General features: G+C 43.4%; 1 protein-coding gene across 1 annotated transcript in view; it reads left to right on the top strand.

Moving 5' to 3' along the window:
* Window positions 1-24,610, top strand: part of Dnah3 (dynein axonemal heavy chain 3) — a 167,569-nt gene that overhangs the window by 20,025 nt on the left and 122,934 nt on the right. Inside the window, exons 8-18 of the mRNA XM_060366203.1 lie at window positions 2,430-2,555; window positions 3,327-3,522; window positions 5,150-5,329; window positions 6,482-6,618; window positions 8,267-8,372; window positions 8,557-8,735; window positions 8,997-9,181; window positions 10,420-10,543; window positions 18,256-18,409; window positions 19,349-19,493; window positions 22,300-22,511. Of these exons, the coding sequence (XP_060222186.1) occupies window positions 2,430-2,555; window positions 3,327-3,522; window positions 5,150-5,329; window positions 6,482-6,618; window positions 8,267-8,372; window positions 8,557-8,735; window positions 8,997-9,181; window positions 10,420-10,543; window positions 18,256-18,409; window positions 19,349-19,493; window positions 22,300-22,511 (1,744 nt within the window). The remainder of the gene's footprint in view (window positions 1-2,429; window positions 2,556-3,326; window positions 3,523-5,149; window positions 5,330-6,481; window positions 6,619-8,266; window positions 8,373-8,556; window positions 8,736-8,996; window positions 9,182-10,419; window positions 10,544-18,255; window positions 18,410-19,348; window positions 19,494-22,299; window positions 22,512-24,610) is intronic.

Here is a 24,610-nt window from a genome sequence, read left to right on the forward strand (position 1 = left end):
GGCTTATGCAGATGCCATGGAGGGGTGCTGCTTACTGGCTTGTTCCCCACACTTTTATCAGCTGCTTCCTTATAGAACCCAGGACCACCAACCTGGAATAGCATCACCCACAGTGGACTGGGCCCTCCCGTATCAATAACTAAGAAAAACGCCCTACAGCTAGATCATCTGGAGACATTTTCTTAACTGAGGTTCCCTCCCCTCAGGTGACTTTAGCTTGTGTCAGGTTGACATCAAACTAGTCAGCACAGTGAGGTACTCCCTTCAGTGGTTGTGCCGTCAGAGTATTCCACATCATCCCCAAACAGCGCCACCAACTGGAGACCAAGTGTTCAAACGCATAAGCCTGCGGAGGACATTCTCATTCGAATCACCACACGTACCTCTTTAAAGTGTACGACAGAAGTTTTTTAGGTTCTTCACAAGCTTGTGGTGCCCTCGCCACTATCTAATTAAAGGATATTTTTGTCATTCACACCCAGCCCACCCCTTTATCCCCCCAGGAACCGCTAATCTTCTTTGTCTTGGTGGAGCTACAGATTCTGGGTGTGTAATATAATCTGAATCATATAATACATGGTCTTTTGTGTCTGGTTTCTGAATTAAATACAATGTTCTCAACATCTGCTCACAGAGAAGCAAATATCAGTGACAACATTTCTTTTTATAACTGAATAATATTCCATAGTTTGGCTATACTGTATTTTGTTTGTCCTATTATTTATTCTGGTGGAGGGCAGGGAGTGTGATTTTTTTTTTTTAATCAAGAAAGGATACAGATCAGATGAGAAAGATCACTGAAAGGTCAGGTTAGTGAATTATTTTAGCTCATTGGAAAAATCAGGGGTACAAAGTCAGCAAGGCAAATGATTTGTCAAGGAAATTACATGGTGGTTTTCCTGTATAATCTAAACTTTTTAAAAATTCTAAGAAGAGAAAACTAACCCAAGATGTCTTCATGATTGGTAAAGTTTGTGGATTTGGGGCCTGAAATGAGATTGTTCTGAGGAAAATGTAGAGAATCTAGTCCCACCAATGAGAGAAGTTTGTTAGGATTCAATTAAGCATGAGTGGTGTGGAGACATGAGCCATGGCAGTGTTGGACCTCAGTGTGGCGAGTAAGCACCTCAGCTTCCACTGTTCCCAAGAAGTGCTTTGTGTTTACTTACTCGAAGAATAAATTCACTACCTCCACCTAAAGGACCATAGGCGGTGGCATTTTAGAAGGAAGAGTGTCTGATGGATCATTAAAACAGACGATGACATTGAGAAGCAAGCTCAGGGATGAGCTTAGGGAACTTGGCAGACAGTCATGACTTAAAGGACCAACCTATAGAAAAATGGATGCTACAAAGATAAATGGTGGTCCTTGTTGGGTGTCACAAGTGGTAGAGCATCCATGGATCCAGAGGAATGAGAGGGAAAGAAAAGGAGCAATATAGAAGGAATGAGGAGTCACCCATCCATTCAGCAATTGTTCAGTGTCTACATGATATAAGCACAGACATTTGATGGGTGCCTGGTGAACTGCCTACAGGGTGAGCAGCGTGAGTCAAGAGCAAAGTTCAATGTAGTTCATCATGGAAATTCCAGGTAGCAAGGCTAAAAAGATGGCTTAGTCAGCAAAGGACATACAGTGCATAAGGACCTGAGTTTATCCTTCAGCTTTCATGTAAAGAGCCAGCATGAAGGCACATGCTTACAAACCTAGTAATGGAGAGGTAGAGGCAAGAATTCCCCTGATGTTTGCTGGCCATCTCCCTAGCCTACTTGGTAAGTTCTGGGCAAATAAAAGACCCTGTCTTTAAAAAAACAAGATGTCATACAAGGAAAGACAGCTGAGGTTGACCTCTGGATTATATTCCGCCCCCTCCCCCAACACACACAACATAGAGAGAGAGAGAGATAGATGGCCAGACAGACGAAGACAGAGAGACAGAGACAGAGAGTGACTGAGGGGAGAGAAGGAGAGGAGAGTTCTAAAGAGCTTCATCAGAGCCATTATGAATTAAGCTTTGGGCTTAATGCCTGCTGGGTTGTAGCAGAGAAGCATTGGAAGTGGTCTGTGGACATGCAGGTTCTTCTGCTTCTCACATGTTGTTCAACTCCAGGGCACACTGCGCACATAGAACAAGCTGAATCGTGCCCTCCATTACTGCACCATGCAACAACCCTGGAAAACTGTGCTCTTAGTAAACCAACAGCAATGCTTTATTTTGGAGGGCAAAAGCAAGGCGCTTTTCATAACTTTCTGCTCTTCTTCATCCACCCCTCCTGCCCCCTCAACTCCCTGAAACGGCCCAACATCACTAGTTCTAGGTGGTACTACTCTGGCTTATGTATTCAAACTATGAGAACAAGTGTCCTTTGACCTTGCCCCCCAGGGTGGATTAGTCCTTCACAATGGCATTCTCCCTCTCTTTTGGCAGATTTAAAGACATCAGGTTTGTTAGAACAGAGGACTTACTGGCTGGAACGCTGCCCCTGCTACCTAACATGTACGAGGATGTGATCCAGCAGCACTGCCAGGAAGCGCGTCAGATCCTTCTCAGCAAGTCAGTATCTTCCGCAGAACCGGGCCGCAGCCTAGCCTCGTCAAAACCAAAACTCCCCACGAGGAGAGCTGATTTCCCCCTGAGAATGACATGAAGCTTGTTGACTCCCCAAGATACCTTCTTGCCCTGTCCCTAACGTGTGTCTGTCCTCTTTCACTCCCACTTTCCCTCTGCCTTCTCAGAACCACATTGTTGAGATAACTACTCTCATTTGTTTCTTTCTTGGGATCCCTTTCAGTCTTGGTGCTGTAAGAAAATGTACTGGAATGACTTGTGCCAAGATGACCCGAAATGAATAACCTCAAGGAACAAAGTTAGGGAGTTTTCAGACATTTGGCAACTACTTCTCCTTTAGCAAATGTACACAGGACTATATCCAGACACCCCCCCCCCCCAAAAAAAAATCACCAAGTGATAAATTTAGCTATCAGGCTGTCTTTTGCTGTATAACAAATACCAGAGAAAATCAACTAAGGAAGAAAAAGATTTTAGCTCATACTTTCAGAGGTTTCTGTCCATCATGATGGGGCATGGCTACTAGAGCCATGTGGCTCACAAAAACAGCGGCCAGGAAGCAGAGAGGGAGAATGTGCTGAAGGCTTCTCTTTGCTGGTTTAACGGAACTACTTCAGTCCAGCCTGTGGAAGAATGTGCTGCCCAATTCTGCCCCCTCAGTTACTCCTCGCTGGAAACAGTCACACCCAGAGGACAGTAACCTAGGTTCAGAGAGCTCAGAAAGCCACTTACTTGGATATTCTCCTGTCTCTGTAGGTGGATCCCTACCTGTGCCCAGCTTTTTGTGTCCCAGAAAGAGCACTGGGTCCGCTTTGCTCCCAAGAGCGACTACGACTCCTCTCGAAACATTGAGGAATTTTTTGCTGCTGTTGCCTCCTTCATGTCACTCCAGCTCAGAGAGTTGGTCATTAATTCCCTCAAAGACCTCGTTTCCTTCTTCATGATACACAAGGTATGTAGGTACGAGTCCACGCGCAGCCCTCTTGAGAAAGGACAGCCTAGTTAGAGCTCATGTATGTCCACAGCAGAGAGCCAGTCCAGAAGGTGAAATTCTGAACTGAGCACGCGTTGGTGACTATTAACTTTTTTAAACGCACAGCAAGCTTTTGCCATATCATTACCCACTACTAAGCTGATTTACAAAAAAAAAAAATCTCTGAAAGCAAATTTCCAGAAAATTTTCTTAGAAAATTAAAAAACGACTACAAAGATAAAATGTGTACCTCTTTCAGTGTGGGGAAAGGGTCACTTGTTTTCATCTTCTCTGGTGCAAAGATGGAGTTGAGATCATTTGCTATCAACCTTTGTCTAGGAGCTGCTGTATGCATTTGTTGCCAGTAGCAGTTTCTTGTTTAGTCTTGGAGGAGGAACCTCCAAGAATGAAAGGCTTAGTTGGGACTAGTTAACTGCCTTGTAAAAACTGTTTTAGTAGAGAGGAAATAAAAGCGTAAGCCCTGGTTTTCAAAGCGCCGAAATACTCCCTTAGATTTAGACAGCCTACAGATGAAGGAAGAGAGTTTGAAATCATATACTGTTATACATATTTTACCTTTAAAAGCATAGTGACTATTTTTAAATTTCTTGGTTATGAAAACTAATTACCAAATTCTAAGTGTTTTCCCAAATAAAGTAAGAGCAGTGGCTCATGCCTTTTATCCTGAAACTCAAGAAGTAGAGACAAACCTCCCTGTTAGCTGCTCAAAAAGCATAAAAGCCAGTGCTGCCAAATTTGGGGTGCAATGATACCTTGAGAAGATCACCTCATAGCATCCAGGGTGTGCATCTACTTTGTGAAGCAGACAGGATAACAAACAAATAAGCAAACAAAACATTTCCTTTATTCCATGTATGGCATAAAAATCTTGCTCCAAAATTTCACACACAGAAGTCACATGTGATGAAGGGCACGCAATCTTCCCTTAGATGGTCTAAAAAGCTCTCAAGCCAAATACTTAAACAAGTCTTCACAGCTGCCCTATAAGGAGCCCACTGAGCACTGTAGTAAATGAAAGGGATTTTGTGTTACTCGGCTTCACATAGGCTCATGGGTATCTCCTAGTTCTTGTAGGGAAGTTGCCATTTTGACTGAAATGCCACCACGTGCTCAAGGACATTGTCATTTAAAGTACATAGAGAACTATTAATTCTTTTTGTATTTAGTATGTTTTTTTTTAAGCACCTACTAGGGGTTAATGACTGTTTCTGATATTTTTGAAACAAAGAGATGACTAAGACATTGATTCTGCCCTCAAGTTTAGAGCAGACAAGGTAAGATAAGGGTACAAATTCTTCTAAGTGAAAGATGAAATAACATGAAAGCAAAAATATGGAAATCCAGGAGCAAAGGAATCGCGGAGACTTCTGGGAGATGGCGTTAATTTTGAAGGACAGGAAGGAGATAGAAATAAAGAGTTCAGGGGACACTGACTACAATACACTCTCCTGCAGAAAGGCCTTAGGAACCAGAGGAGGTGTAAGCTCCCGACAGGGAGACCCAAGCATGCTGACGTCCTCTCTAGGTGCTCAGTTAGCACTGTGCATGGAGAGTGGGACCCTGATATGTCTTGTATCTCCTGAAGGATGGAAACGACTTTAAAGAGCCTTACCAAGAGATGGACTTCTTTATACCTCAGCTAATCACAATTAAACTTGAAGTGGATGAGCCCCTCATTGTGTTCCAGCCAACTTTCGATGAATGCTGGGAATTAATAAGGAATTCCTTCTTGGAAATTATTAAGAATTCTGATGGGATCCCCAAGGTACAGTGTTTGCCCAATTATTCACTTGTATTTGTGTTTCTTACTGGATAATCAAGTGACTGGTTGCACAACTGTGGTCCATGCGGTACTCAGTTAGGCAGTTTCCTGGATCAAGCTCTTCACGGTTTTCTTCCCAGTTGGAATTATAAATAAACTTTGTCTACTAGGCAACATGTCCACATGACCTAACATCTTTCCAATTCCCTCTGGGTGGCTGGTGTGACAAGAGGGCCCATGTCTAGTTCCACATAGGGAAGGGACCTGTGAGATCTCTGACTGTCTCTGTCTCCCTCCCCCTCCCCCACACAAGCACACACACACACACACACACACACACACTTGAAGCTAAGGCTTGAAGTTGAGGAGATAGCTTGGTCAGTAAGGTGTTTCTCACATAACCCTGAGGAGGTAAATGCAGCCACTGGCAGTTATGTGCAAAGGCAGGTGTGGTGCCATGTTCCTACAATCCTGGCCCTGGATAGGTGGAGACGGGACTAGGGCTAGCTGACCAGCTGGACTAACAGAATTAGTGAGCTCTAGATTCAAGGAGAGACCCAGCCTCAAAAGGGAAGATGGAGAACAAGAAAGGAGCACACATGATTTCAGCCACTGACCTCAACACATACAAACATGGACCACATAGAAACGAAATGGAGTTGGATGAAATGGGAAAGGGCACACACACAGTCAGACACACACATGCGTACGAGCACATGCACACATACCTGCATACGAATAAACACACATAAACATTTACATAAGAATCATTCCCATATGGTATTTATATCCTAGGAGTCACCTAAAATAGCTCATTGCATAGTCATTTAATGGCAGGGATGATGAATACCAAGCAGAAGATCAGATGATGAACGTTAAACACAGACATCCACATCCCTTGGGAGCCCAGAAAAGTATTCTCTAAGAGTATGAGTCTCAAAAAGAACAGAGGCTGAAAGGACAAAAACCTAGAAGGGGGGGTTGCAGAGAGGAGAGAGAAGAGAGGGGGGAGGTGACCACTAGCCAAGAGGAAATAATTCTACAAGTGCTCTCATCCCTGGAAATGAGTCCACTGCAAGGGCCTGGGTTTGATGGCTCTGCCTTCTTGTTTCCGTGTGAGTCTCACAACATCCAAGAGTGATTTCTGCTCTTTAGGTGGAATCCATCCTCTTCCCAGAGCTGAAAGGCTACAACCTGATCCTTGGGACTGTCGATTCTGAAGAACAGCTTGTTTCAGACTTCGTGAATCAGACTTTTGAGGTATTTACGAAAAATCAAGTTGGACCCTACAAGTAAGTTGATTTAATTCTGGCTTTATAACCAAGTTGGCTATAAAGCTTGTGGTGTGTGTTCTTAGTTACCATCAAGCAGTCCCTGTCCCCACGTACCTGAAACACATGTATAGCCTGTGCTTCCCTGTGTCTGACTTTATCCTCATTTTACAGACAGGGGAGTCTAAGTTTCCCCCTGCTGGTCTGTGATAAAAAGGGAAGCTAGAGTTCAAATTCAGGTGCAGATCCTTCTCTGTTCTCAGAAAGCCACAGGGCCAGATATATTTGGACATTTTCAGAATTTAGAAAAATAATATCCTGCAAGATCTGGGGCAGCAAATGCGTGTTTCTGTTGTGAAACTTGTGAATGCATTTCAGATGTGTTTGTTTGTTTGTTTGTTTGTTTGTTTGTTTTTGAGTCAGGTTCTCACTATGTAGCTCAGCCTGACCCCCAAATCATGACCTTCCCGCCTCCCGAGTAACAGGATGGTGGGGATGTACCACTGCACAGAGAGAAGCCCATGGATGGTCTCAGTCAGCAGTTCATGCTGACCATCAGTGCCGGACAGCTTTCCACATGAAACGTTCCCCTCTTACAGCAGCTTCCATTTGGAAGTCACACGATGAGATCGCCCTAAACTCCTGATTGTTCATAGTTGGCCACCAAATGAGATCCATGCAAATATCTTTACCTCACATTGTCCGTGGGAAGAATTCTGTGCTGTGGGTGGAGGCTGGAAGTGTCCCACCTGTGGTGGGATGAGTAGCAGAATCCCCCAGCTGTGCCCATGCTGTGCCAGGAGGAACTGCCCCACTGTGACATCTGGAAGTATTTCCAGAGGTGGCCAGATCCCCCCTGCAGGGCAAAATCACTTCCATTGAGAATATAGCTTAATCTATGTTAAAAATCAGCCTCATGGAAACCTGCCTTGGTGTATTTTATTTGGGGGCTTCCCTGCACATGGGTCTTAGACATTCGCTTCTTTCTAGACTGACAACAGTGCTGTGGCTTCTCTGCAGCCTCAGAGTGTCTGTGGGCTTTTGCCTGTGTCTTGGAAGTGCACCTCGGGGCCTCACTAAGTCCTTCTGCATACTTACTCAGTACCACCTTTATGTTAACGCAAACTTATTTTAAATCCAACCATCCTAGATGTATCCTCCAATTGGGGGATAACTATCCCACCATTCCTATGTGACCTGAAAACAGATGAACCTAATTTTATATGTTATACATTACTTAATTCCAAATTTTCATCTTAGGCGTAGAATTTGGGGATTAGAAGGAAGGCTGGGTGCTGGTGCTTATTTCACATTTGCTATAAGTCAGCATAGTATTAAAAATATTAATTGTTCTACATATTTTACTATACTTAAGGTTTATAATAATTCTATAAAGATGGTTTATTATATCCATTTAAAATCAAAACACAACACTGGTCTTATAAAAATAGCTAAGTATCTTTTCTAAATTAGTGTAGCAAGGAAGTCACAAAATTGGGATTAGAAGCGAAAATCCCGAATTTCTAGTTATCTTTTTTTTTATATTGCTCTTCCTTGGTTGGAGTTCATTTTTTTTAAAAATGCTATTATCTATTTCAGTTGTCCTCTTGTCCATCTGATTCACTGACCTGTGTTTGTGTGTTTTGTTGTATGTTCTTTAACATGACAGATACTTAAATGTGTACAAAAAGTACGATGACCTACTGGATAACACAGCGGAGCAAGGCATCACTGCGTTCCTAGGCGAAAATCATGACATTGAGGACTTTGTGATGGTAGGAGACACCATGTAGAGCTTCGTGCCCCTTTAACATGCGCTATAGCCAATTCACTAAGGAGTCATTGTATTGTTCTGAGCATCGTACTCGGTGTTCGACTAAGGCGGACCGAGGGAGGAGGCTGGGGGCAACGGGGAACACTCAAATACCTACTGAACTATGAATGCGCTTCCTTCCATAGGATATCAATAAAATAAAGAGGAGGAGAAATGAAATTGCCTCCATGCACATCACCGTGCCTCTGGGCATGTTCTGTCTTGATGCCTTCTTTCTAAATTATGACCTCTGTGAGCGAGCCCAAAACCTTAAGGACCGTCTGATTCAGCATCAAGTGGATGTAAACCGGGAAACCAATACGAGGTATAAAAATTCTGGTGGAGAAAAAGGGGGGGGGGAGGCAATGGAGATGGCTTAGTGGTTAAGTTCTTGACACACAAGTGTCTGGATCCTCAAACCCACATAAATGCCAGCTTGGTGTGTTGTCCCACCTGTATTTCAGCCTGGGAAGGCAGAGAAGCAATGGAGGATTTCTCACATCAACCTCAGGCCTCCATGTTGGTCTAAGTTCAGATGTGCCCATGATGGTGGTGGTGGTAGACATGACAGTCTCTTTCTCCGTAGCATTTGTAATCAGTACAACACCATCGCCGAGAGAGTGAATGAGATCCCTGCCAACACCGCGGAGCTAGTCACCCTCATTGAATACCTAAAGAAATCCAGCGATGTCACTGTGTTCAAGCTCAGGAGGCAACTTAGAGACGCAAGCGAGAGGCTTGAGTTCCTGATGGATTATGCAGACTTGTCCCGTAAGTCTGTGCCATATGTGTGCCAATGCATGTTTGTGTTCTTGTATAAAAATATCAACACGTGATGTATTTATAGTTTAGGAATAAAAACTTGGGGGAAAGTAAGTTCATAGCAGTCCCACTACTTAGTCTTGGGATGGCTGCTTTCCAAATGTCTCAGGGGCTCTACTTCATACTCTTACACCCCAGAATTTGAATCACACAAAGAAAATCTTGTTGGACAAAAGAATACGTATCTAGAGGTTTGACCTGTGGTTCCTGGTGCCCTGTATTGGCATCTAATGTTTGAAGTTCATGAATGGTTATCTTACAAAAGCAGATTTTTTTGATAAACTGGTAGTTTTATTTGTCTGTAATTTAATACAGTTCTAGAAGCCCCACCTGCGTCTGTATACTTAAGAAGGGGGAAAAAATGTTCAAGGTCCTTTAGGCCCCTTAAAAGCTTTCTTGGATCAAGTTGGAGTTTTGAAATAAGGACTGGATGATAAGGGAAATGTTTCTGTTTTTCCCAAGTCATTTCCAGCTGAAAACACTTATGAACTACAATGGTACAAGCTATGTTATATTGGGGACCATTGACAGACTGGGAAGGCACAGTGATTGCCTAGGCAGCCACTCGATCATTCTAAAGCTGTGCCATTGACCGTACAGAGCCATGCTTGACTCTGAGTGGATCTCAGTGGGCCTCCTAAATCCACAAGGACACGTTCACTGACCGGAGCTATAATGGACAGGGTGCATTGAAACTGTTACTGCCATTATTGCGGATGAGATGAGGTGGCAAGAGGTATAGAAAAGCAACTCCAGCCTACGTGTCTAACTTTTCTCAGGAGCCAGTAAGGCAGAATGGTTAGACTGTAGGCTCTGTTGTTGGTTGGGCTTGGAACTGAAGTCTGGCATGGAGCACTGTACCCTTGACCACGTGACTTCATTGCTTTGCTTCCTGTTTGTGGAAGTAAGGATAAAAATGCTGTCTGTTCTGCATGCTAGCAAGTAAAGTGCCTAGTGAACACTGGCTTTCCTTCATCCATACGAATCCATTTGTGTACTGCCACCCCCTGCAATCTGCCCGCTAACATGGTCTCCAGAAAGTGTCCAGCGAACGCTGGCTTTCCAGCATTCCATCCAGAGTCATCTACCACCACCCCACAGAAGTGGCACTCCCAGTGACCCTTTCCCTGTGGAGCTGATCCCCTTCACCCTGAACATCACCCCGTAGCAGACTCTCTGTTTTGCAGAGGATGATATCAAACTGAACAGCACCCTGTTCCTCTGGCCTGACCAAATAGAAGATGTCTTTGAAGTCAGCCGAAATCTGCTCCTTAACAAGAGGGATCAGGCGGAGTTGGAGCTAATTAAAAGGTACCGGGGGGGGGGGGGAGCCTGGGGTGTCTTTTTGCACAAGGCCAGGCTTTCTGAACAACCACCCGCTCTGGAGGCTTCAGGTTCTTTCCAGAGCCCCCTACCCCGCAGAGGTGTGTGGGCAACGGTTGAGGTCATTGGTGGTGATGGGAAGGAGGCTTCGCTACAGTAAGTCTTTCCCTCCCTGGTTCCAACAGTGGGGATTCAGCGGTACAGAGAGAGAAAGGCAAGAAGAGTGGCTTGTAATAACAGCCTCCGCAGTAACGAGAGCTGAAGTGTCAGCCTCGCGCTGGAGACCAGGCTCTGGGAGATAGCAGGGCAGGAAGCAGAAAGGCTTTCTAAGGGGCTGAGCCACTGTCTGTACTGCAGCTGTTCAATTTCTGTACTAACATGGCTGTAAAATGTGTGTTCCTTCGTTGCATATCACAGGGACTCATTACTGACTTTTATGACATGCTGTGCTCTATTCCAGACACGAGTGTGTGTTTGGCTAAGAAGTTAAATACTTTAACCTAGTAACAGCAATATGCAGAAAAATCTAAAAATATACGGTATCCCTACCTAACTGTCTTCCAGATCCTAAAACTTAGCCTGCTGGGCAGACTCATTTCTTGTTAAGTCCATAGATTATGTTCCAATGCAGTTTAGATTTTTTTAAAAAATTGAGCAACAAATATTCAGTATATCCCACCCCCACCCCTTCTGCCCCATGCATACATATGTAACCTCTCCCAGGCCTGCACAGTTAAGGCTAATCAGAAAGGAAAGCCAGTTTTTGGTAGTCAGGTGAAGAAATCCAAGATGTTTTGTCATTTCTTTGAGTTTCACCCCTTTAATCTGGAAAGCAGGGTACATTAGAGTCTACCTCACCATGCCGAAGGGATGGAATGAGATGAACTGATTGTGCCCACACCATAGCCAGTGCATTGGTGTGGACATTCCAAAAGTGCATGTTTCCTCCTGCCTTTTAGCAGGAACCTCTTTCAGCTGAGAAACGCCTCCTAGTTTCCAAAGCACTGTTGGTACGCTGTTAGAATATTACTGTGATAGCTGGACATGGTAGCACAGGCCTTTAATCCAAGCATTCAGCAGGCAGAAGCAGGCAGGATCTCTGCTAGTCAGAGACCAGCCTGTTCTACATAGTAAGTCCCAGGACAGTCAGAGCTGCATAGAGAGAACCTGTCATTTAAAAAGATAAAACGATTATTACTGGCCATGAAAATGTGATGGGAGGGAGTGTGTGTGCAGGGACTGGCCCTGGGAGAAGCAATAGCATCACTGCAGTGTGGAAAGAGTGCAGGGTTTCCTCTCCCTGAGCAGGGACTCTCAGTTGGATCCATTGACTTGTATCTGAGCTCTAGCAGCAGAGGCTCAGTGAGGCAGCCCCGGCTCAGGTTCCCTTTGGTAAATGTTGAGCGCCCGTTGTTCCACATCAAACATGAGTGAGGAACACTGACCAATGGCCACAGGCTCATCTATCTTCTGAGGACACAATCTTGCTTCCTCTCCAAGGTAGCAGACCTTATTTTCCAATTCATATCAATTCTGGGGTTCACTGTCAAGCTTCTCCCCACCTCTCACTGCTCTCCATTCTCCTCCCAGTGTCTAAGGGGCTTACCTCCAGTCTACAGGCCCTGGTTCCATTGTCTGTCAGATCCAGGCTGGCATCTGGCAATGGTGGGTCCTGCAGAAGGCTGGAACATGATTAAAGGGCTTTCTGGCCTCCCTCGTCCTGTTTGGCCCCAGACACCCATATCAGCATTGCTCTGCATGCCAATGCTTGCTCTTTCCAGTCCTTATTGTCACCTCAGCCACAGGGATTACAATGGCTTCCCTTCAGTTGCAGCAGCTAGTAACCTCACCAGCTTTGTTGTTTGTGTTGGTTACTTCTGCATTATGACCACAACACCTGGCAGAAATGGTGTAAGAGAAGAAAGATTTATTTTAGCATATTGTTTCAGAAGATTTTGGCCAACTGTCGGAGCAAGGTGTGGCAGAACCACTCAGTTCCCACAGTGGCAGAGGTGTGTGATGGAAGCTGTCCATGTCATGATGGACAAGGAAGCATGGAGAACAAAGCAGGAACTGGGGGATGGTTGCAACCTTCAAAGGCTACCTCTGGTGTCTGACTTCCATCAGCTGGGCCTGCATGTCTAAAGATTTGACTGCATCCCAAAGCAGCAATACCAATGGAGAATTGGCATTTAAAATATCCTGTGCCGGACTTAAACCCTACCTGTATCTACTCCTGTTAGGAGTCCTAATTGAAGTTTTAAAGTTTCTTACTTTATTTTTTGTTTTTTTGTTTTTTTTTTTTTTTTGTTTGTTTGTTTGTTTCAAGGCAGGGTTTCTCTGTGAATCCTGATTGTGCTAGAACTCACTCTGTAGACCAGGCTGGCCTTGACCTTGGAAATCTGCCTGCCTCTGCCTCCTGAGTGTTGGAATTAAAAGCATGGGCCACCACAGCCTGGCTACTTACTTTGTTCTTCAGAGTGAATTCTATTCCCTGCCGGAATTGTGGCCAACCACTACTATTAAATCCCTCTGTTATCCTCACTTGGACTCCAATAGTCCCAAAGACAGCTCACCTACTCAGACTAGTTTCCTGGATGTGTTTCATATAAGATGCACTTATATATGGTTCTATATATGCTGCAACCTAACATGGACATTGCAATGTGCTAAGCAGTTAATCACAAAGGATGATAATGGTAATATTTTAACATAGTTGCCAAATCCGGGTAGTGTTGTCCTCTAGCAAAATTCCCAACTACTTTTAGCAGATCTTTCTCTTTTATGGAGAAACAGTGTTTAGCGATTTGGTGAAGTAAAAAGCCATGCTGCCATTGTAGTTGTGTAGACAGCAGCACTCTTAACTTTGTCCCCTCTTCTCCATTTGGCTCAACTCTGGTAGATTTTGTGGCCAGTACAAACGACAGACAACACTTAAGCATGAACTACTATCTCCCATGGAGTGTAATGGGAGATCCTTTGGCATTTTGCAAAAAGAAGGGAAGATGGCTCAGGAAATGAGTTTGCACAAAGCCTTAAGGGTTTAGACACAGCACTCTACTTTCCAAGAGACAGGTGCTCATGGTTCTGATGACATTTGTTCACAATTAGGATACTTTTAATTCCTTCCAGAGTCTAAAATAGCAGCCTATTACAAAGCAAAAAAAGCTGAGAAGAGGAATCAAACAAAAGAAACAAAAGCAAGATGCCTCCTTGGCAGCCCAGAAACCAAGCAAAGGATAGGGTGGCAAAGTCCATCTGCCCTTTTTCCCTTTTCTCATCCCATTACCATTCCTCTTCTTAGAGTCCCTGCCCTTGTGTGAATGATAGGCAGGAGGGAAGATGGAAGACAGAGTGGGAACATGTAGGCTCTCCATGAAGAAAACGAGCAGGAAGCAGCTCATTGTGCCCTGAGGCAAGTCAGAGAAGGCCTCATTGCCGAAGAGACTTGACAGCTGGTTAAGCGAAGATGTAGAAAAGGAGAGAGCAGCTGGGTACCATCTAGACAGCATGGACAATGGCTTCCCAGTGGGAAGATTTGCCTAGGAGGATGGCTGTTTAACAGAGGTCACAAAGTCAGAGAATTGAATGCATATGGTCATGGTAAGGGGTATGCAATTTATTCTACAGCCACAGTAGGAAGATATTGAAGGTTTCTCAACCTGGGAGTAGAAAGGGTCTGATACATTTTCTCCTTATGGTCCACTCACTTGAATGAGGAACTGAATAATGAATAGCTACAACATTTCATTCCTTTATGTCTCTCCAATTTTAAATTTTATTTTATAAGTCTCCTAGTCCTCTTCAACTCCTATTTTTCCCCTTTCAATATATTTTTTAAAGAAACTGAGTTGTTTGGCAACAGCTCTAGAGTTTTCTGATTGTGCCTCAATGAGGTCTTTTGCTGTATACTTCTGCCTTCTTTTGCTTCACATGAACTCTTAACAATTGATTTAGTCCTGCTACTAATATATCTGTTTTTACGGATATCAGGGAAACTTAAGCTGTCCAAAACCAAGACTATCATATGCAATAAAAAGAAAAATGGAATGGCAGGATGGATCAGTGGACGAGCATTTGCCATACAGAAACAATGACTGGAGTTCAATCCCCAAAACACGTGGTTCAAAGAGAGAACCAACTCCTAAAGGTTGTCCTCTGATGCACACATGCACCTGCAATACACCCCCCCCCCCACACACACACTTTTTAAAAATGCAGAGGCTGGAGAGATGTCTCAGTGGTTAAAATGCTTGCTGACATTTGGATCCCCAGAGGCCATACACAGCGTCAAGTGGGTGTAGGTGGCACCTTTAATTTCTGCCTCGGCAATCTGCTAGCTATTGTCAAGCTCTCAGTCACCACACTTCGATGAATAAGGATGATTCCTCACATCAACCTTGGCTTCCACAGCACATGTGTGCCAACACACATGCATACCACGTTTCCAAAGAGGAAAATGGAAAATAAAACTAATCTAAAGAAAAAGGAAATGTTAATCAGTTAGAGTAAAAAAAAATATTAGTGGGAACTAACCTGCTAGTTTTGTCATAAATGTGACCTCACAGAGACCTTTTGGGAAACTGCATCTCAATCAGAAACTGAAGCTGATTGGCAAATATGGGGTCTGGAACAAATGTAAGGCCTGGAAGATCAAATTTATCTTGGCCAAGACTTTCAAGGCCACCCAGAAGCTACTGACACTGGACTCATAGGACCCAGGTCATCTTCTTGAGGACAATGTCCTTCTGCAGCCACTCCTTGGCACTGGGATGCTAGATGAGGAAAGATGGAACTGGATTATATATGGCCTGAACACTGAGGATTTTCGAGAGAAGCAGCCTCAGGCCCAGGTCTATAAGCTGCACCTGGCCAAGTCTATCCATCACACCCGAGAGCTCAACCACTACCACCATATCGAGGTCGGCAACAGGTGAACACAAATGTCCCATCCTTTACTGTCTGTCTGGACTCCCAGAACCATGTCGACTTCTAATCCACCCTCCTTATGGTAGTGGCCACCCAGGCCATGTGAAGAGGAAGAATGCCAAGAAGGGCCAAGGTGGCACAGGAGCTGTGATGATGAAGAACACAGTGCAGCCATACCATGTGGCTAATGACACATTGGAGGTAGAAGGAATCAGTGGATCAGAGACAGTTACTTAGATAGGCAAAGGGGAATTAAAGCAGACATTAATTCTTAAATATAAATTACATGACCTACTGCATAATTCAAATAGAAGAGGAACTTAAATACAAAGATAATGGAATAATCAGTAATCTTGACTCAAAAGCAGGGTCTATTTCTCTCTCTCTCTCTCTCTTTTTTCTCTCTCTATCCCCCCATATAGATCATGTCAACATGAAAACACAGCTCCTACCTCACAGGGGATAAGAGGAGTTTATTCTGAAGCCAAAACTGAGTGCCCATGGCTGGGGAACTCAGATTCGGATTACCCCAAACTCTGCGTTCCCATGTAATAACAGTCTGTTGAAGGTTTCACATCAGCAGAACAAAGAAAGTTATAAATCAAGGCACTTTTCATATATAGTGGTGGAAACATCAGGCATTGAGTTACAGCCAAAGCAGAAAAATCTAGGCCAGATGCCGACAGCATTCTTAGCATTTTGGTCAGCAGGAGCTAGTGGTCTGCTAGGCGAATGCATTTCAAAAGGTCTAGTCACAAGGACATTAGACACAGAGGTGAGCAAGAGAGCTAAAGATAGCCCAGGAGAAATTATAATCAGATATCAGTACCTGAAATGTCTCAACCTCTCCACTGTCACTGAAATTTCAACCATTTACTTTCAGTGAGAGGTGGGGTTCTTTCCAAGAGCTTCCACTCATAATAGCACATCAAAAAACACATAATATGAAATGTCTGTTCTTAAATGCCCATAGACATTCATTAACGACTGGCCATTGTTCATGACTCAAAAAAAAAAAAATATATATATATGGAGCAGAAATTGTATAATTTATATACTACATATCTATTGTGACATAACACAACATAACATCTTAAAACAAGGATTTATCTCACAGTGTCTCTGGGTTAGAACACCCAAGAGCCACAGAGCTGTGTGTCTCTGGTACCAGGTCTCCTGTGAAGGTGGAATCAGAATGCTAGCCCAGGCTGTGGACTGCTCTGACCCATTGGCTGATGGTCAAATTCTTGTCTTGCTCCCGAGGTTATTAACAGGGTTGAGCATCTCACCAACCCTTGGTTCTAATTCTTAACATGTGAACCTCTACATAGGGGAGGTTTTTTTGTTTTTTGTTTTTGAGCAAAAGAGATAGAAATTGGCCTTCCCATGAACTTTCTTGAAGGAAACAACCCACCCCTTTTGCCATATTTTGTCTATAAAAAGGGAATTACCATGTCCAGCCCAAACTCGAGGGAGCCAATTATATAGAGTATGAAGCAGGAGGTAGGGCTCATATCTGAGGCTGCCTCCCCCATGGTGCAATTAGAGATACAATCCAAACCAAATGACTTGAAAAATAACTTTCTTAAAGTACTCTTAAGAGGAAAAAGAACGAACATTAAAATCATCATAATAGAAGTAAGCATCTAAGATTTTAGCAAAATATATGAGCTGTTACTAGTGCTGTTCTTGGTGACAAGCTCTCTTGTTTATTCAATGAATATTGATGTCTTCATGCCAGACATACTGCTGGAAACTGGTAATACTTGCTCTATTTGTTCCAAACATGCTATAGACCCGTCTCCATTTTTTTTTATACATGAAATTTACTTGGAACATGTGGGATTAATCAAGACGATGTATAGATTTACAGTCTAGTCAATGAGAGCAAATACTTGGATAGTGATTGTGATATCCAAGCTCAGTTCTGAATGATGTTAGACTAATTTTTCTCTTACGTTCATGCTTTGTCTTTATATATATTGAAGTATAGAGAACTTAAGTGATGTGCCCCAAATCACGTAGCTACTAAATATCAAAGCAGAGATTTGAGCCAAGCACTCCTGGCTCTAGATCCTATCTATTACACAGTAGATCACCTTCCTAAACTGGCTAAAAGAAGAAACAAATAAACACGAGATTTGTTGATCATATGGATGGAGTCGACAGAGCTAGGAAGATCTCTCCAATTAAGACAGCAAGAGTGGATAGCACAAGGCAGTCTGTTCACTCTGCCTTTTTTTAGGGTATTTGTTGCTCTCAGAAATATCTTTATAAATTTATTCATCTGTCTATTTATCTGGAGATTTATTCATCCATCCATCCATCATCCCTCTGTTTACCTACCCACCCACTCAAACCATCCATGCTTACTGTCTGTATCCCCTCCCAACTAAAATGCATGTTCCAAGAGGATATAGAAACCAATAACATACTTCACAGATATTTTTCTGATGCATCATGATGTTCTGTGATGTATCATGTCTCAATAATTAATGTCTAATGGCGGGATAAATAAACAACGCATAAAATACATATCTGAGCATATATTTATCTGGACAGAAAAAAAATCTCTATCCATGTTTAGTCATAAATAGGTTCATAGCAGCCCATCTCATGGGTGCTTTCTCTTGTATTTTTATTTCTTCATTTGTGTTTAGATAGATGCAGAGTCAGGAAGGTGTCAAAAGAAGAAACCCTTCTCAGGACAACAACTCGGAAAGAGCAGAGAATGGGAGATTCCGATGTGACGGAGCTGTCTTTGCTTTCAGGTGCTCAGAATTTGAGTCAAGACTTGAAGGCTACAGCAAAGAGCTGGATGCTTTCAGGAAGCGTGAAGTGATGTCTACAGAAGAAATGAAGAACAACGTGGAAAAGCTTAATGAGCTCTCGAAGAACCTAGATCTGGCACTGACGGAATTTGAGGTTTGGAACCTTGTGAAGGGGGACTTAGGACCCTAATGCTGGTTATTCTTGTTCTTAGTATATGAACATGACACTGTCAGGTGCACAGCACTGTTTGCTTGGTCCATTCTCTCATGAGTATGTTCCGCTACCTTTTCCCCCCATGTTGTCTACATTGAATAGGTTTCTTTGTAAGTCATGAAGTACCCATAGAAGTTACAGCAAGGTAAGTGCTTATGCCTGCTGTGTATCCATTATGTGCTGAGTGATATGCAAAGGACTTCATGTAGCTATCTCAATGCTTAGGACAAACATTTGGAGTTTGTTATACCTAGCCCCACTTAAAGTGTGAGAAAAATGACTTGGGCCACTAAGCAACTTTCTTCAGAGGCCAATTAATAAGTTGTTAACAGCGAAGCTCTTGGTCTGAGGGAGGTTAATATAAAAAGGCTAGTAAACATTCCTTTTGTACTTGGCCCTAATCTCTACTTTGATATTTAGTAGCTATGTGGTTTGGGGGCACATCACTTAAGTTCTCTATACTTCGATATATATATAAAGAAAAAGCACGAACATAATAGCAAAATTAGTCTAACATCATTCAGAACTGAGCTTGCTTGGCTTGTCACAATCACTATCCAAGTATTTGCTCTCATTGACTAGACTGTAAATCTATACATCGTCTTGATTAATCCCACATGTTCCCAAGTAAATTTCATATATAAAAAAAATGGAGACGGGTCTATAGTATGTTTGGAACAAATAGAGAGCAAGCATTACCAGTTTCCAGCAGCTGGACCTTAGGTACCATGGCCCTCAGAGGCAGCGGAGGGACCTTCTCACTAAGTATACCCTATTGAATGAGCATCTGCCTCCTCGGTTCTGAGGAATTTGTTATGGAGTTTTCTGGGGTTCAAGAGAACCACTTACCTAACAAACAGCCTCTTCTTTTCCTCACAGTTGATCAACAAGGAAGAGGAACTGTTAGATAAAGAGAAGAGCTCCTTCCCTCTTCTGCAAACTCTGTTGATCAACAAAGTGCCCTATGAGCAGCTGTGGACCACAGCCTACGAGTTCAGCGTCAAGTCAGAGGAATGGATGAATGGTAGGCTGAGTTCTAACCCTGTTGGGACAGCGAGCATGGAGGTGGGGATGCAGGTCCACCCAGCCAGCTCTGAAATCAGATTTGCTCTTTGGGTTCTGACACTCTGGATGAAGATAGCCACAGTTTATATTTTCCTATGTAATAGCAAGGGGAGACGAGGAACCAATGAGCAAGAGACCTATTTCCAGGTTTAAATCACACCAGTACCCAGAGCCTTTGTCACGCGGTGATGATTCCAATAAGCAGGAGATTGAGAACAGCTCCCACTGTGGTGCTACTTTCAGAAGGGCCAGAGTGTCATGTGCATCTAAAAGCTACCCTTCAATTTCAGTCTTGGAGTCTAGGGAGACATTGTGTCAACAAAGCCTCATAGGCACATAAGGCAAGAAGGAAGAAGGGAAAACCCTGGGAGGCTTTTAGAATTTTTATTCTAGCAGTTTGTTAGACCTTGTCTTATTGAACAGAGAAGTGACAAATTTTCACTGGGAGAAAAACTACTTCTTCTTGAATATACTGCAACCATCCACATGGGAACATTAGTTACTGCTGAGTATATCAGAACTGGGTCTTAGGAGATGGTTTGGAGAAGAGTATTTCTATTGGGAAACAGCTGATTTTTATAAGCCGTGGATACCATCTCTGTGCAGGGTATTGAAGGAATAAAATCAGAGACCTTGGCACTCATCTCTAGGGTTTTCACTGCAGTAAACACAGCTGGATGAACATTGGCACTTCAGTTCTCTGGGCAGCTATGATTGTTTCCTTTTTGAAAACTTTTTTTGTAAATTTTATGTATGTATGTATGTATGTATGTATGTAGTGCATTTTGATCAGAACCACTCCTATTCTCCTCTATTGCTATTTTCTTAAGATAGATCCCAAAGTATAAAATGGCTAAGATCCAAAAGGCATACTGTGAAAATTAATAAGATTTTTAAAACGACTTTTGATGGCTTTTATTATTGTCTACCAGAAAAGTGGTTTTTTTAGTTCATTCTTCTAGCACAGGGGTTTTCAACCTTCCTACTCTGTGACTCTAATTCAGTTCCTCATGTTGAGGTGACCCCCAACAATAAAATTATTTTCATTGCTACTTAACTGTAACTTTGCCACTGCTGGGAATCAAACTGTAACTGCCTGGTATCCAGGATGGTCTGGTATGTGACACCTGTGAAAGGGTCAATCAACCCCCAAAGGGCTTGTGACCCACAGGTTGAGAACCACTGTTCCAGCAATTTCTGAACCTGCCCATTTCCGATACTTCAAAAACCTAAAGGAGATGATTTTGAAAACTGTTTGCTGATTGGGTGTTTAAAATATTATCTTATCTTCATCTTTTTAAAAAGAAAGCATTTTTTCTTAGAATTGCCACTGAAGCTGGCTGTGCACTGAGGAGCGGAATTCCTTGTGCTGTAGCCCGTAAGGAGAACGCTCCTGAATGAGTAGCCATCCTCTGTGCCAGTCTCTCTACACCTTAGCCTGGAAGGGAAGGTCCCTTGTGTGGCTGAGAAGGAACAATGAGTGCGTATCTTAGCCTAATTTGTTCACCTTGCTGGTAAACATTGCCATTAATTCAGTAACCTGCCAGGCAGTGGCCAGGCAGCGGCCACTCATCTTGGAAGTGGTTTCTGTTTGAACTATTCTGCTAGCACCTACGTTTACTTAAGATTTAATTTTTGGTGATTTGAAAAAAAAAATACTGAGTTGCTGAGGCATGTAAAGTGAGTAAAGTTGCATTTGTTCAAGGCAGCCCTGGAAATTTGGGGGTGTTTATGAGTCAGTTAGCTAGATCATAATGCAGAAAGTGATGCTAATCTAGAATGTTCCAAAAGGAAGTAGGAGCAGTACCATGGGAAGATTCAGGCTGAATGTGAAAGCCAAATGCCAAAACTCCTACCAATAGAAAAAGAAAGAAAGAAAAAGACAGAAAGAGAAAAAGAAAGAAAGAAAGAAAGAAAGAAAGAAAGAAAGAAAGAAAGAAAGAAAGAGAAAGAGAAAAAGAAAGAAGAAAGAGAAAGGAAAGAAAAAGAGAGAAAGGAAGGAAGGAAAGAAAGAAAGAAAAAAGAAAGAAAAGAAAGAAGAAAGAAAGAGAAGAAAGAAGAAAGAAGGGGGAGAAAGAGAAGGGAGGGGAGGAGAGAGGAGGGAAGGGGAGAGAGAGCAGAGCAGAGCCTCTAACTGAACTTGGAAGTTTCCATCTTGACTAGACTGGCTGGCCAGAGAGCCCCCACAATCTACCTATCTCCTCTACCTTTGTGCTAAGGTTACAGGCATACAACATTGCACCTGGCTTGTTTTTGTTGTTTTTTGTTTGTTTGTTTAAATATATTCCTGGGTTTTAACTCAGACCTTCACTTTATCCACTGAGCCTGTATTCTTTGTATTTGTTTGTTTGTTTATTTATAATTTCAAACTTATATTAAAATTTCAGAACTCTACAGGGCTCCCATTCCAGAACTGTTATTTCACAACACTTTGAAACTCCTTTTCATGCTACTGAGATGGCATTTAAAACTAACTGGAGGGTCTAACACCCTACGTATGTGTCCGTTATATGCCAGGCATGAAGTTTTCCGTTGTTTATACTGTCTCAAGTTGAGTCCACAGTCACCCTTCAAGGAGTCTATTGTTAGCCTGAGTGGCAGGTGATAGTGTGGAGTCCTGGACAAGGTTTTCCTGGCTGAACAGAGGCTTCTGATCCAGGCATCAGCCCAGAACATCTCAGTACCCCTGCCTGCCGCTGTTCTCAAGGCTGGGGAATTAGCACATGACGAGCATCTCCCTCATAGTCTGAATTTCTTTTTTCCAGGCTCTCTCTTTGGATTGAATGCTGAGGAGATTGCAGAAGAGATAGGGAACATGTGGAGAACTACATACAAGCTAACCAAGACCTTGATAGACGTGCCTGCGCCCAGGCGCTTAGCGGAGAACGTCAGGATAAAGATTGAGAAGTTCAAGCAGCACATCCCCGTCCTGAACATCATCTGCAACCCTGGGATGAAGGAGCGGCATTGGCAGCAGGTTCTCGCCACTCTTGGGTGTGCTCCAGCCCTCCCCATCCTGGGAACCCTGGGAAAGCAGGAAGAGTCTACTTGAGGCCAAGGAGGTTGTGCCGGGCATCCTGGCCTTCAGGAAGAGCATAGGTGGATTGTGGGATGCATTTGCTGTCTCATGACCAGTTTGATCCTTTTTGTCGGGCTCCCCACTGCTGGTGTGTAAATATTTCAGACAGCAGTTGTAGTCACAAAAGAAGGTCCCCTCTTTCTCTGGGACCTTGAGAATGATTCCAGTTGATCCCTGTGCAGGCTGCCTTCTGTGGAGAGTTTCCTGGTCAAATAGGCTAGGTTTAGAAAGGGTTTGGCACACTGGGTTTGGTGGCACATTCCAGAAATCCCAGCATTTTCTAAGCCGAGACAGGCTACATAGCGGATTCCGGGCTAGCCCCGAATGAGGGCCTACGGAGTTAGGCCCTGTCTCAGTCAGATAGAAAAACAAATAAGTTGCCCTCTTTAGCTCTTTAAGCCTATAAATTAGAATAATAAATACTCTCCCTAAAAATAGTTCGGATTTTTTATAAGCAGTGAGGTGTGAGGGTGATGAGAATGGTGAGAACACGAGGCATAAAAAGGAAGGCTTGCTGTGTTTCTAAAGTGGCTGTCACATTCAGTGGCCTTGAAATGTGCTCCTCTGTGGAGTTGCTACGTGGCCAGCTTGACACAGGCAGATTCTTCTCTCGGAAATATGCACGAGACTGAGATCACGGTCCCTGGAAGGTGCCAATCTCCAAGTCCTCACTGTGGGCCAATAACTATGCCAAGTGCTCTGTGTAACTGTAATTCAGCCCCAGAGATAGTCAGTGTCAGGCTCTATTTTAGTGTATGAAGATAAATGGAGCCATCAAGATGGCTCAGCAGGCAAAGGAATTTGTCACCAAGCCTGATGGTCTGATTTTGATCCCCGGGGCCCATATATCAGAAGGAGAGAGCAATTCCTGCAAATTGTCCTCTGACCTCCAAATGTGTGGTAGGACATCTAAGTGCTTGTGTCATACATACAGAGACACAGACACACACTCAGACACAAAGACATACTAAGTAAACATTTTCAGTAATAAAGAAAAGGTCAAGGCTACCTGAACTGCTTGTACAGACTGTGCGCTATAAAATTCTGCCAAATTCTAACTTTGTTCCAGAGCTGTTCAGTGCATAATACAGACAACTCTACATAGGAGACTTGTGAGAGACATTAGAGGCTGGTGAATAGCATTTATTGGAGTCAGAATTGAATCCAAATCCTAATTCTGCTATTTATTAACTGGATGGCCTTAGACATGATAATTCTTCCTGCTCAGATCCATTAAATGTAAAGTGGGAATAACACATTAGCATGATCTCCGTGGCATTATGAGACTAAAATAATTGCATGAGGCTCTTGAAACAGTTCTGCTCATAGAAAGTCCCCAATAAATGTTCATTACTTTTAGCCTGTTACCACACAGATCCTCCAGAGGTCCCCAGAACCCAGGCTGGAAGTCACTCGAGTTCTCTGAACCAGTCAGGCTTTTCCTCCACAAACACTTACTGGTACTAAATGTCAGGTGCCGAGGACACGGCGGAAGACAGAATGTGACATGGCACCCACACTCCTTTCTGCTCTCTCATTTTCTAACCCCCCGGCAGCCAAATAGAGACAAACGTCAACAATAGATTAGATTTTCACGCGGACACTCATTTCCCCCTTCAGTCCTCATCTCTTCTTTAGCATGGGGGACCCTGGTGCTACCCAGGTCTTCCAAAAGCTTCCCTGGGAGCTCCTTAGGAGTGTTGTGCTGAAGAGATAAGCCGGAGGGAGTGGCACACCAGCCAGTTGGGGATCCCCACAAGTAGCCCCCTGGAGTGGACAGGAAGGGCTTTTCTTATTCTGTTGTGTTTCGAGCAGTACTCAAACCTGGGTACATGCTGTGCCACTAATCACCTCTCACTTTTAATTTTGGGGTGGGATTCCAGTAAGCTGTGCAAGCTGGCCTTGAACTCACTCTGTTGCCTAGGCTAGACACTACAATTCTCCCTCCTCACACTTCTGAGTAGCTAGGATTACAAGCCCAGTCTTGGAAAGCTTTC

Source organism: Meriones unguiculatus, chromosome 14, assembly GCF_030254825.1.
Source record: "Meriones unguiculatus strain TT.TT164.6M chromosome 14, Bangor_MerUng_6.1, whole genome shotgun sequence".
NCBI lineage: Eukaryota > Metazoa > Chordata > Mammalia > Rodentia > Muridae > Meriones > Meriones unguiculatus.